The 14,688-nt window shown below is 44.0% G+C and overlaps 1 protein-coding gene across 2 annotated transcripts in view; it reads right to left on the minus strand.

The window, feature by feature from the left end:
• LOC122480630 (mitochondrial intermediate peptidase) overlaps positions 1 to 14,688 on the minus strand; it is a 157,313-nt gene that overhangs the window by 133,034 nt on the left and 9,591 nt on the right. For both annotated transcript variants that reach the window (XM_043575263.1, XM_043575273.1), the window contains 4 exons: positions 14,305 to 14,391; positions 8,953 to 9,016; positions 4,343 to 4,525; positions 3,126 to 3,282 (listed from right to left, as the gene is read on the minus strand). In XM_043575263.1, coding sequence (XP_043431198.1) covers positions 3,126 to 3,282; positions 4,343 to 4,525; positions 8,953 to 9,016; positions 14,305 to 14,391 — 491 coding nt within the window. The remainder of the gene's footprint in view (positions 1 to 3,125; positions 3,283 to 4,342; positions 4,526 to 8,952; positions 9,017 to 14,304; positions 14,392 to 14,688) is intronic.

Below are 14,688 nucleotides of genomic sequence, written 5' to 3' on the forward strand. Positions count from 1 at the left end.
ACTCATATCCTCTGTGGCTCTGTGCACAACAGCCCAACTCTAACATACGACCATGCTAACCACCTGGCGAGCAGTGGATTTGCTCGTAATGATACCTGGCATTAGCAGCTGCAAGTCCGGTGGGTTGGAGAATCCACACTGCTCACCCCAGCAGTCAATCCTCGACCTTCTTTAGATTTCACATGTCCTCAGCATTTGAGTCAGCTGATCACTGTCCTCCCCTTAAGTCACTTCCTGGCGTGGCCTCCAGGACCACCCACTCTGTTCACTTTCCTCCTCTTTCATTGATGGTCCTTCCTGGCGGCCATGACTGGCTTTTCCTCATATCCCTGACGTCTTAAACTTGGGAGAGCCCAGAGCTCAGTCCCTGGACTTCCGTTCTTCTTCAAATGCACTCACTCCCCTGGACACCTCAGACAAACTCATGCCCTAAAATACAGACCCTAATTTATCTCTCTGGCTCAGAGCCCTCTCCTCAACTCCTGCCTGCTCAACATCACCATGTGAACACCAATTGGCACCTCAACTTAACTTCAACCAAACGAGGCCTCCAGGCCCCTCCCTCTTAGTTGACAGTAACTCACTATGTCTTTTCAGTTGATCAGCTTAAAAATCTTGGTTCCCCTTCAAAATGCTGTGTCTCTAGAATCTGACACCTCCTATGACTCCACTGCCACCACTTTGGTCAAGCCGCCATCTTTCCCATCACGATTACTGCAAAACCCCCTCTGACAGGCCTCTCCTCCACCCTTGCCTCTCTGCAGCCTATCTCGGTGTCAGCAGGACATGACCTGCCATCAAAATGTAAGACAGATCACCCTACTTCTCTGCTCAAACCCCCAAATGACTTCCCATCTCACTCGAGGAAAAGCCCTGAACACAGCTCCTCCTTGCATCTGCCTCCACCTCTTCCCGCTCCCCTCGCTCACCCCACTCGCCACTTTGCCCTTTTTGCTTCTCAGATGTGTCCAGCTACATAGGGTCCTCTGCCCCTGCCGTGCCTCCATCTGGGACTTTCTTCCCCTAAGAGCCACAGGCTTATTCCTGCACCTCCTTCAAGTCTATGCTCATTTGCCCCGCTCCCAGCCCCGTCAGCTCTGTTTAAAATCCACACACATTCACATTCCTTAACCCCTTCCCCATCCAGTTTTCTCTACAGCTTGTATTAACTAATAAAATACTGTGTTCTTTACCTATTTAGGTCGGTCTTATCTCCCTTACAGAAATATAAACCGCTCCAGAGCAGGAATTTCCATCTGTGTTACACACTGATTTATTTCTAGGGCCTACAATAATATCTGACACATCGTGGGCACTCGGTAAATACTTGTCAAATCAATGGCTGATGACAGAGAACGAAGATGATGCCTTTTATACATCTGTTTGGTCTCAAACAGCCTACAAAGACCACACACTTAGGGCATGGGTTTAGGGTTCAGGCCTGACACTTTTTGGCACAATAACTAACCCTGGGTTCCTATCCTATAAAGTGGATACGAACATCTACCTCACAGGGCTGTGGAGGCACTGAATAATGGCCCAGAGTAAGCATCATACTATTATCACAGCCGACCCTTGAACAACATGGGTTTGAACTGTGTGGGTGCACTTACACATGGATAGTTTTCAACAGATACAGTATAGTACTATAAACGTACTTTCTCTTATGATGTTCTTACTAACATTTTTCCTCCGGTTTACTTTATTATAATACAGTACATAACGTACCAAATACGGATGACAAACCGTTTGTCATTGGTAAGGCTTCCAGTTGACAGGGGGCTGTCAGTAGTTAAGTTTTGGGGAGTCAAAAGTTACATGTGGATTTTCAACTATGCAGGGGGGGGGGTGTAAGCACCCCTGCACTGTTCAAGGGTCAACCGTACATAAAATAATAATAAGAAAACATCCTAACAATCTGGTGACCACAATGACCACAGAAAAACATACAAATTGTCGTACGATCTATTTAGGAGCTAAATGGGGTGTAACAAATTGTTCAGAGACAAGGGCATCTAAGGGAAGTGAAAAGTGAAAAGGCTTTGTGAAAGAGGTGGGTTTGGGGCTGAACACTGAAAACCGTATAGGATTTGAACAGACAGACTGGGACGGGGGAGCTGTTCCCATGCAGGGAACGACATGAGCAAAGGGGGGAGTGAGATGTGCCTATGGCTTCACAGAGAGCCTCGAAGGGTCAAGGGAGACGGCTGCTTGCAAAAGAAATGGCCATTTTTAAGAACACTTTGGAGAAGACAGGAACATACTAGAGAGAGAAGGAATACGCACGGAAGGAATAAAGACAGAACAGAATCAACGATGTGATCTTCCGCCCACACAGAGTTCATTTCCAGCGTTCCCTCTCAACCCGTGAAGGGCACGTCCGCCCAGATGCTCAACCGGAAACCGAGGGTAGCCGGCACACCGTGTCCTCCTCCCTCTCAACCCACCACCAAGTCTTGGAGGTTCCAGCTCCGACAGGGATCTTGAACTGAACAGTTCCAGCATCACAACTTCCCTGCTCCTGACCCTGTGTGAACTATCACGGCAATTTAATTTGCCTTTGAACAAACCTACCATATACGCTTATATTTGTACTACCGTGTAACGTTTCCTTTATATACCATAAATCATAAAGAGCTCAGCAGAGCACAAGGCAAGACTTTCACAAACCCCAGGATGCTTCTTCCCACCTTCCCATCCAGCACTCTTCTCTCTGAAAAGGAGGTTCATATACCCACATGCCTTTATAGTCCTGGCCTATATTCAACCTTGTCTTCAGCAGACACATTGATCTTTCCCCTCCTCTCATCCTAATCCTAACCGACGTGGTTGGGTTGAACACAGAAACCGGCTGACTTAAAATGAACAGAATTTAAATTAGCATCAATGAAAATTTAAGTATGACTTCACTCTCGACGTGCACAAGAAATAAACTACCTCGGATGGAGAGAATATATTTCCCATTACTGGCTCTATTTAAAGGTCAGGTCTATCTAAACAGGCAGAAAATCTCAATAAGTGGGGCTCTGAGGATATTAAAAGAGAATGCTAATTTAAAGCCACGTAAAATCAGAAGTTGAGTTTTGCGAAAATCCTGTTTTAAAAAGCTGGGTAAACGAGCTTACCTGGACTTTGGGCTATTGTTCCTTGGAGGGCTCTGTGGGAGTACGTGGAGTACCCCACTAACTTTGCCAGCAGGTCTCGGTTGCTGAGCAATTCCTCCAAACATCTCAACTGACCAGCATTGGGATAAAGAAAAATTTTATAAGCGGCTTCTCGCACCTACATTTAAAATGTAAACGGTAGAAGGTATATAATAAGTACCATGACACGGAGGCCCACGCAATAAAAATATAGGCTAACTCTCACCCCCTCTGTTCTACAGGTGATCACTACTTTAAAATGAAAGTAAGGGATGGGCCACCTGGGTGGCTCAGTCGGTTAAGCGTCCGACTTCGGCTCAGGTCATGATCTCATGGCTCGTGAGTTCAAGCCCCGAGTCGGGCTCTGTGCTGACAGCTCGGAGCTGGGAGCCTGCTTTGGATTCTGTATCTCCCTCTCTCTCTCTCTCTGCCCCTCCCCAACTTGTACTCACATGTGCTCTCTCTCTCTCTTTCGCTCAAAAATAAACATTAAAAAAAAATAATAAATAAGGGTTTACACAGAGTGAATAAAGCTTTTAGATTCAGAAACTAGCATGGGGTATAAACACATACTTGACTGGAGTTCTCGGTTATGGGGTCTGGGGGGACATACCCAACCATACCCAATTTTACCCAACACACGTGCTATAAAGCACCTTTAACCAGGTAAAGACTACAGGCAGTAAGAATCTGGGTAGTCTAGAATGTAATTGTTATATATTTCTTTATCGTACTTTAAAAATGAGGAGTTCTTGGGGTCCCTGGGTGGCTCAGTCGGTTGAGCGTCTGACTTCGGCTCAGGTCATGATCTCACAGCTCGTGAGTTCGAGCCCCGCGTCGGGCTCTGTATGGACAGCTCAGAGCCTGGAGCCTGCTTCTGCTTCTGTGTCTCCCTCTCTCTCTGCCCCTAACCCACTTGCATTCTGTCTCTGTCTCTCTCAAAAATAAATAAACATTTAGGAAAAAAAAAATTTTTTTAATAAAAAAAAATTTAAATGAGGAGTTCTTTATGAGATGAATAATTAAACCATTTTCACATTCAAAGCATTTACAGAATTAATAATCCCACAGTCCAATTTTAGGGCTTAGTAACATTCAGCCATTTTTAAAGGTATAATTACATTATCACTGAATTTTGGGTTCAAACGGTAGCAAACACAGATGAGACCTAGACTATAAAGCGAGGGGAATACACATACCAAGTCATCTGGAGATTCTGCGTGTAGACCATCAACTATCACGTGATTTCCAGCGACTACAAAGTTTTGATGAATGTGTTCTGGCAAGAGATGCTTCTCAATCTTGTTGGGAAAGTTAGTTCCCGTGAGAAATGTATTACTCAAATCCAAGATTTTAACATTCAGGTCCACTGCTCTCTTACGCTACATGCGGAGGGAGTAAAAGTTATTTAAAGGCATTTAAAGTAGTATTTCACAACTGACTTAACAGACCATTTATTAAGACAGTAAAGCAACATATTGAATAAGACACTAAATATATTAAATGAAATGAATATTGAGTATATTGCTTGTGCCATAAATATATAATAATATACTACAAACTATGTGAATTCTATTTTTGATATGTATTTAATATCTTAACAAAATGATTATCCTATGGTTTCTATAGGGTTTCTATGCTTAATATTTACGTATGTTCTAGAGCTCTGTTATGCCTAGGTTATATAATCTTTGAAATTAACAACATTGAGAGGTACACAATCCTTCCCTATCCCCCCAAAAACCTCTTAGTTAAGCGAATCAGAGAATAGCAGGTAGTTGAATCTAATCAATATGATACTTATAAGTGTTTGTGGGCTAAAAAGAGTATTTGAAGGACACATTTGAAAACATCCTCGATCCTAAAAGATTAGACAGAAAGGTCAAAGGGAAGGAAAGGAATTACTGTAAGTCTTCACAAGAGCGTGACGAGCATGCAGAGGGGGACACACGTTAGCAGTTCTGCCTCTGCACACGCTTGATTAGTTAGAGAAGGCCAGCTAGAGAAGGCGGGGGGGGGGGGGGGCGGGGGGCAGAGCCAGACGGAGCCTGCAGGGCCGACTGTATCTTCCGGCTCCGTGCCTGGCACCCGTCAGCCCGCCGAGCCCCTGACCATGATATTAGATGGTGTTGGCACACCTCCGTGGGGTTTTTTCTTGCAGTCATGCCTTGAGGGTATACAATCCCCTAAGAAAGCATGTATTAGCCGAGGGGTGACACAGATGTTTTGAATGAAACCTAACTACAGTGCACGTAATCAGCCAGCTCTACTGGGACGAGGATGAATTTGCAGTTATTGTTACTAGGAAACTAGACGGGCATCTGGACCTGTGAAAGGCTTCGGGTGAAATCAGATGCACGTCTTTCTGGGAAGGGGGTCAGTAGCTGTCAGCACATTCTGAACTGTACTATGACCCAAAAACATGGTTAAGCAGCACTAATTTTTTTTTAAAGGTATTTAAGAGGGGCGCCTGGGTGGCTCAATTGGTCGGGCTTCCAACTTCGGCTCAGGTCGTGATCTCGCGGCTTGTGAGTTCGAGCCCCGCGTCGGGCTCTGTGCTGACAGCTCAGGGCCTGGAGCCTGCTTCGGATTCTGTGTCTCCCTCTTTCTCTCTACCCCTCTCCCACTCATGCTCTGTCTCTCTCTTCTCAAAAATAAATAAAAACATTAAAAAAAAATTTTTTTAAAAAGGTATTTTAGATGGTGATGTACACTTGATAAGATGCTGGGGAAAAAATTAAGTATATGTTAATAACCAAAAATTCTACAATATAGAAAATTCAAACTTCGTGGGAAAACTGAGTTTTCAGATACTTCAAGGTCTTTATTAGTCCAGATTTCCTGTTGCCTATTTTGTTTCTACTATGACCATTTATCACCACCTAATGGTAATCATTGGAATAACCCAAAAAGGCAAACGATGGAGAATAGCACTACAGTTCCAAAATGTTCCACAAAACCTTGACTATGAAAAAATAAAGTGATGAGATTATTTCAAAGAATTTACCACCTGTTAAAGTCCCCCTGGAATTAAAAACTGGGTTTCCTTCCTGCCCTCACCAATTTTCTAGGCATAGCATTTCATCATTCTGGGATAAAGATGCAGTCTCCGCGCTTCTAAGAATTCTAGGAGATTGTTGTGCTAAGTTATCAAATGATTGCTAAAAAATATATACATCCATTAATTTTAAACTTTTCAATTATATTCATGCGAGACCTTTACAATAAAATAAGAAATAACGTGGGAAGAATACAGAAAAAAATATACAGGCCTTTATAATCTGTACATTAGGTTGGTGGGTTTCTTTCAAGATCTCTCTTTTAAAAAGGGTAACGTGTCTCCTCTTACCTGTCTTAGTGGCGCACCTTTGAGAACAGACAGAAATTATAAGAGAGGAATTCAGCAGGTTTACTTGACTTGCATGCTTAATGCTCACGAGTTCCCAGGGAGTTACGTGCCGGGCGGGGGGCAGCTACCCTTGTAAGAACACTCAAGACGTAAAAGCAGCAAGTTCAATGCTGGCAAAACTGACCTTGACCTGACACCCAACGCTTCTGGGTACAGTTTCAAAAACATGGTTCCTGAAGATTACACAAAATAATAAGACTGTTCACCTACTTTCTCTACCAGGAACGACAGTATTCTCCACTGTCTTCCTTCTGAATATCAGACCTGATTAGTATTAGCTAGTATTATTATGATTCCCATACAGTCGTTCAATATTTGCTGAGGCCAAAACTGGAAAAAAACATGACCCGTGTTCTTGGTCCTTGAGAAGCCTGTAATTTAGACAAGTAACGCACAGGAACCGCTTCGAGAAAAGGCAGGAAGAGGTAAATGCCATGTGCATGAAATACATAAAACGGGAGTTCAGATGAATACAAACTTTCACCTGGGGAACTGGTAAGAGCTTCGCAGACACGGTGGTCTGAGGATGAAGCCTGGGCGGGGGCTTGCGGCAGGCGGGCCGGGTGAGCAGACAGCAGGAGGAGGATGGGGACCACGCACGAAAGTGGTCCAACGGTGTCACGAGTTACGGGGGAGCACAGGGAAGGCTGGGAAAGCACCGCCACGGTCGCTCTTCGTTACATATTAGCTGCCACTGATACTTTTTCAACAGGCAACGGAGAGTGACTGAAAGGTTCTGGGCAGGACGGTAAGGATCACACCAAGACTTTAAGGAAATCACTTCGGCGTTCACAGACAGGTCAGACTGACCAGCAGACAACCCGAGCCGGGCTGGCGAGCAGGCTCTGGAGTCCGAGCCTCCTGCAGCTACTGGCCCTGTGACCCTGGGTAGATCACAGAAACTCGAGGTGCCCCCGTCCCTCATCTACAAAACGGCAGCGACGGCAAGCGCCTCAGAGAGGCTATAAAGATGTGATGAAACACACATGCTTCAAACAGCAAATGCTTAATTATCAACTGCTTAACCATCAATTATAATGAGTGTCAGCAAGACCAGGACCTTTAGGACAGCCCAGTGTGGCGATAAGGTTCAAGGTGAGCTGCGGGGGGGGGGGGGGGGGGGGGGGGGGGGGGGGGGGGGGGGGGGGGGGGGGGGGGGGGGGGGGGGGGGGGGGGGGGGGGGGGGGGCGGGGACACATGCAGAGGCTCTACAGAACGATCCGAGGATTCTGTCACGAATTACGGCATGAAAGTACTGGGAACAAAAAAAACGCAAACTAACCCCCAATTTTTATTTGAGTGACTCAGAGAACAGCGGACTCATTATACCAAGAAGTGGTAATAAACTCTGGCTTGAAGAGAGGCCGATTTTAAGCAACATGAATTTACAGTAGTGCCTGTCAGCCTCTCAAGACTGCTGGGAGGCATGTGTGGGCTCAGGGCTTGGTCAGGAGTCTCGTGCTGAGCCCTTAAAGCCACATAAACACATCCACGTGTTTACAAGCGGCCCCAGCATTATTCAAACCCAGCACCAATCAAAATGATGTTACCTATTGTAGATGACACACACCCTCAAGACCGTGACCTGTACTTTCTAGAATACTCTGACGAACTAACCTCTATTAACAGGTAAGTGGATTTGTGTTCTATCTATTAGGAGACACATACCTACCAAAAAAAAAAAAAAAAAAAAAAAAGCATAACCATAATAGACTGCAGGCAAGTAGGGAGATAACTGTGGAGCGGGCGGATTTTCAGGGGTGGTCAGCTCGCCCCCATTCTCCCAGCCCTCATACTGAAATGAGGCATTCAAGTTTCGTAGGATACTGCGTTCTAGAAAGAGAAGTGGCCAGGGCTAGAAAATCTGGATACTAAGGATGAGAACTTGAGCAGATCACTTTGTCCTATTTCCGGATCTGGGAAAGGAGGGGTGTTAACAATGCATAAGGTCGCTCCTGTCCCAGGGTAGACACTGTAGACCCCCTGCTTCCTGTTTCTGGAACAAAACCGTGTGGATCTGTCAAAGACGTGTGTAATGTGAACACGCGCACTCCTGTCACGTTCTTAACAACGTTCCCCGTGCGTCCACTTCCAACCTCGACCTTCACAACTCTCAGCCTTCCTGCTCACGTGCCTCTTTCCCGATATTGCCCATCTAAATGCACATCTAAAACACCCCCAGTGTCTCAAGCAAGGTCTTAATTCCGAATCGTCACGGGTGGCAGACTTGAAGAGTCTGAGCACTACATTCAGACACAACTAATCGAAGTATCTTGCGACACAAACAGCCTAAGAGTTTTTATGACAAACGAATTTAAGCAACACACAAGGGCGACAGCAACAAAGAAACCAACTGGACGTTAGCAAAACAAGAGGAAAAACCAGAGGGGAAATATTCACCTTCTCTTTGTCTAGGTGGATTCCGCTGATTTCAAAATCAAACATAAACAGTTCAGCCACTCGCCTATAAACAAAACGAACCCAGGTTACAATGGGTAACAATAATTATTCACATAATCACTTTCTTGGTAAATAAATTGGACTTTTCAACCATACTCTGCAAAAGTCAGATGTATCAACACACACACACACACACACACACACACACACACACACACACACACACACACATTCTTTAAAACCAGGAGCTTAACATGTTAGAAGTCAGTCCAAACATCTAGCTGATGGACTGGGCTTTTAAGCTCTCTGATGGGCGATTTAGTATCATATACGTCATGCTAACTGTACGATAAGTCTTAAACTGACAATTTTAACTGACAAAGGAATGACAATTTCCCCAATGAGGCCAATTTATCTGCCGTGTTTTTTGTTTGTTTGTTTGTTTTTTTCTGGAAAAGATGGCCATCTTTTTGACTGTCCACCGTCTTTCCTTCAAAAAAACACTTGCTGCATACTTTATGCAACCCACCAAATAAGTACTTGCGGGCTGTACACATGCTAAGTGCAAGTAGGTAAAACTCGATAATCCAGCATGTATATTTAACGGAACTACAGAGTATCCTAGACTGCTTGTGGGTAAAGACGTGTGTGTTCAGCAAGGCATGGGTCCCAGAAGGAAACCGATACTTTTTGAATGAATGAACATAAGGTTAAAGATACAAGTGTCCTAACAAGGATACAAATGAAGAATGTGGGAACTTCAAAGAGAGACCATCAGAAACATCCTTCCACAGGTCAGCACTATGTGAACCATCACCCTTCATTCCTGCATCACTGTTAAAAGGCAGGTTCCTTACTTATCCGCTCCCATCCACCTATCGCTATATCTGCTAAGACTTGTGATGGAAGGTTCCCTCACCATTTCCAGAATTCATACTAGCATGGACCGTACAAAGCAACATCTTTTTTCTTTGCATTTTTTTAAATATAATGTATCATCAAGTTGGCTAACATACAGCACATACAGCGTGCTTTTGGTTTTGGGGGTGGATTCCCATGATTCATCACTTACATACAACACCCAGTGAGAGCAAGGTTTTTAATAATCATCAAATACATCTGCAGACTTAAAAACATGCCCTAATTTTCCCCACCTTTCCTTGATGTAACAATTTCATCAGGACACTAAGAAGAACCGGAAACCATGGAGCAGAAAGTATCTTGAACGACATCTAAAGGAAGGGGTACCTTTTCATTAATTTTCTCCTGTAATATTTTATCCTTAGAAGTCCATCTCTCCCTTTTTAGTTCTAAGCTAACTTGATGTTGTTTACTTTCCCGTTAGATACCAAAGGAACCCAAATACTGAATTCAGACATGTACTAATTGAGAGAAAATTTGGCGAGCTATGGAAACAGGACGAGTACACACAGCTCTTCAAATCTACTTCAGTGGAAAACACGGTCCCTGATGGCCGGGAGATAAGGATCTGATACCACTCGTAAGTAAATCTGACCGGTAGATACGTTATCAGGGGATCAGGAAACGAGAGCGTATCTGAAAGCACTTCTGCCAGTATCAGTAACCTGTAAGTAACAAATAATGCACGTCACTTCTTTATTAGTATGGGAAAATTACTCCTTAAGTGGTAGCTATTTATTTGGGTGGTGACGGGGAGGAGGACCAGAAGTGAGGCAATCACCCGAAATAACCCCTTCTTCCCTACACCACCAGCCTAGGCCAGGCTGCTGTAACCCTTGCCAGCCCTCCGGCCCTCCAGGACGACCGCTGTCAAGGTCAGCAGTCCTTAGTGTGATTAAACCGGCATCCCATGAATCACCCTATCCTCCGCTGCGAGGCCTCTGCAGGCTGTCCCCCACTAGCAACCAAATCAGGTTCCTCTGCTGTAGGCTCCGGAGGCATTTGTGATTTCCACTCAACAACCTTAATCCAAAAAAAAAAAAAAAAAAAAAAAATCGTTGGGAGAACACAGAATCTTTGCAAAAGGTTATGTTGGAGCCACGCGAGGGAGTCATGGATGCTTAAATATAATAAGCAGAGAGGATGAAACACAGCGGCAACCAATGTTTCAAAAAGTCAATACATGTATTACAGAGCGTGAAAAAGTTACGATTAGCTTTACATGTAGAAGCCTGTTCCTTATTCATAGACTACAAACCTGTGAACGCCACCATGATAATTACTTATTTATTTCAACTCCATCCAAACCCCAATAATTAAAAACATGAAACAGAGTACACTTGGACAATTTTTCAAAGGCCTTGTGCACGAGGTTTTCAGTTTTTCTTCCAACTGGTAGCAGCCACTTGAACATTAAATTCTTTGATGCTGTGCCGGAAGCGGGGTTTCTTGGCTGATGGGACTTGTTTTCTTTTCTCTTTAATGCTGCTGCAACGCTTGGAACCAATTTCAAGTGTAACACCTCTTTCTGTCAATAGTAATTTTTTTAACTATTTTTTTTCGGGAATTAAGTTATCCAAATATTTGATCTACTCTCCTGGCTTTCCCTGACTCTTTAGAAAGGGTCTACTTATCTTCCTGATTATCGCCCACTATACTTTGAATGGACAGAATTAACGTCCTTCTAAAAATTCTGAAAATTCAACAGACCACATTAATAATTTAGTCACTCACCTTCTTTCTTAAATAATGTTAAGGGCTTCACTCGAGCCCCTAAAATATCCCCATTATCTCTATCTCACGGTGATCTCCCTTCCTGAACAGTCAACCTGAAAAACATTCCACTTTATCTTTTCTAGCAAAGGTATTTTCTGTTTGTTTTTATAAGACAAAAAAAGCAAAAAAAAGATAACGGGGGTTGATAAATAGGGATGGAAATTTATTGTATAATGTAAGTTTATTACATCATATAATGTAGGTTTATTGTATAACAGCTTTACTGTAGAAATGTAGGAAAAAATTAAAATCGCTAATCTCAGCAAAGACAACCACTATTAAAGTTCTTCTATTTCCCTCCAATCTACTTATGTTTTTAAGACGACGTGAAACTAACTACGATAAGGTTAGAGAAATTAGCACATAGTAGGTACTGGAAAAATGTTTGCTGAGTTTCCGATCGGACGTAAAGGGCACCGAATTCCTCACACTAGAACATCGCTCGCCCTGGCTGTTGGGCTGGGTGAGCCAGTGGGGGACACCCAACAGGATGTCCGTCCCGAAATGCACAGGCAGAGGCAGTATCTTCGGTCTCATGAAGACACTGTCTCAGTGACAACGAACGTGTGGCTAACACCAACAAGAGAAGACCTTCCCTTGGCTTCTATCCAGTTTACTCTCAGTTTATATTATACTCCTTGTTTTGAGTAAGTGGGAGCCAACTAACATGGACGTTTGTATCCTGCTTTTTCTTGTGAAATTGTACCACACACACTGAACATTTCTTTAAATGCCATCAAAACCATGGCTTTTCACGTTCGTAACATTTGGTCCCACGAACTAAAAATATTTTCATTTTTCCCACTCTGTAATCTATGCTATGATAAAATTCCTTGCCACATAAATCTCTTTATCCTTTTCTTTATGATACCTTCCAAGAAACTGAGCAAAAAGGGATCCTCCATAACTATTTATCAACTGACACCTAACTAGAGGGGACCCATTATCCCAAACCATTAAAACACTATTCTTGCTCTGTTTCTATTCTGTTAAGTGACGGGCTCTCTGTTCTATCTTTCTTTAAGGATGGAAGGGTCTCATTCTTTGAATGGCTACTATGGGCAAGACACTGGCAAAGCATTTTACTTTCATTATTTCATTTAAACTTCATATGGGGCGCCTGGGTGGCTCAGTCGGTTGTGTCCGACTTCGGCTCAGGTCACGATCTCACAGTTCTTGAGTTCAAGCCCCGCGTCGGACTCTGTGCTGACAGCTCAGAGCCTGGCGCCTGTTTCGGATACTGTCTCTGTCTCTGTCTCTGTCTCTGTCTCTCTCTCTCTCTCTGCCCCTCCCCCCCAACATGCTCGCTCGCTCTCTCTCAAAAATAAAGCATTAATAAATTTAAAAGTAGAAACATAAAAAATAACATAAAAATCCCGTTGGCATTTTTAGGAACGTCTAGAAACGCGGCATGCATCCTGTCAGAACAAGTCCTTTGTACCTAAAATGGTCCGCTATTCCACTACAATTTTTATACGTTACATACAGAAAAGTCAATCTTTAGCAAAATCAGATACCGAATAACCTGTGGTCGCTACTCAGTCAACACCAGCTGAGCATAAATGCAGCACGATGAGCAGGCATTCAGCCTCTCCTTGTTTTGCTAATGAAGACAGTATCGGGCTCAAGCCTAAAATCGGAGTGAAGACAAACCAGTCTGATGATACCACCAGCTTTCCCAGGATCCTCAGCATGAGAATTGACGAAGTGAAATAAGGTCAAACAAGCATCTGCATACCAGGAATTCGGGGGAAATTAATGCCCCAAAGACAGCCTCACTGTGCAATTCGTATGGCACGGTACTCATACATCAGATAAATAACAAAACCCCATTATCGACGGATCCCTGCAGAGCAGGGCTTCGTGGGGGCTCAGAAGCCCTGTGTGGAGACAGAAAGGAGAGAAGGAAGCAGGAGGAGAGAGAATCGGAGAGTGAAAAGAAGTAAACAACACAAACAGGTAAGAAAACGTATACCCTCTGAGCCACGAGATGAGTAATATATAGATGGCTTAATGACAAAGTTATAAAATTATTAATACGTACATAAATGTGTGCAAAGAAACACGGTATCCAAGATCCTGTATCAAATATTTTGGGGGGCTGACCTAGAAATGTAGCTTTTTCAGTTCGGAATAATAAAGGTCATCTAAGGAACCAAAGGAAATCATTTCAAGGATCTTGACATCCCACCAGTCAATAAAATCAACTGGTTTCTATCTTCCGGTGGTATCGATGATGGAACTTCACGCATGAAGCTAAGTGTAATTCCCAACTGTTTAGAGGAACTCATTCCTTTGATAAGCACCTACTACAGGCCAGGAACTGCTCTAGGAGCCGGGATTCAGCTCTGAACAAAACAGACCAGGTCTCTGCATCTAGGGTGGCGGAGAGATGTAAACAAATGAGCAAACAGAAATGCTGGAAAAGGTCAGGACTAAGAAGAGAACACAAGCAGGGTAAGAGGACAGGGCGTGACCTGGTACAGAGGAGGAGGAGTGAAGGCCTAAAGAAAGTGCAGGAGTCGTGCAGACTCCGGGAAGAAATGTTCCAGACGGAGGGGGCTGCGAGTGAGGGAATGCGGTGGGGGTGGGGGTGGGGGAGCCATCCGCTGGCCTCCGTGGTCACAACCATAAGGAACGCAAAGCAGTCAGTACCTGGTTTCTGGATCAAGGGAATCCACAAGTTTTTTGTCAGCTAGCAATTTTTGCAGACTTCGATATAATTCCACATTTGTGTTCAACCTAGAAAAATTACAGATGGAAAAAAAAAAAACAATTAAATTACTTTCTCATACCTTGTTTTTAGCGTTACATTAAGAGAACTGTGTGACATCCTAGCATGCACGCGCCCAGAGACCAACGTTCTGGGGGTTGGTTTTGTCTCTTCGTTTGGAAGAGAGAGAGCGTCACCGCAGTTAGAACAGAAGCGGGGAGTCCGTCAGGCGGGGATGTCAGGGTCCTGAGGGTTCTGAAAGGTAAGAGGACACATCTGAAGCCACAACCAGCAGCTGGAACCAGAAGAGCAGTCGGGAGGGAGGG

Source organism: Prionailurus bengalensis, chromosome A1, assembly GCF_016509475.1.
Source record: "Prionailurus bengalensis isolate Pbe53 chromosome A1, Fcat_Pben_1.1_paternal_pri, whole genome shotgun sequence".
Classification (NCBI taxonomy): Eukaryota; Metazoa; Chordata; class Mammalia; order Carnivora; family Felidae; genus Prionailurus; species Prionailurus bengalensis.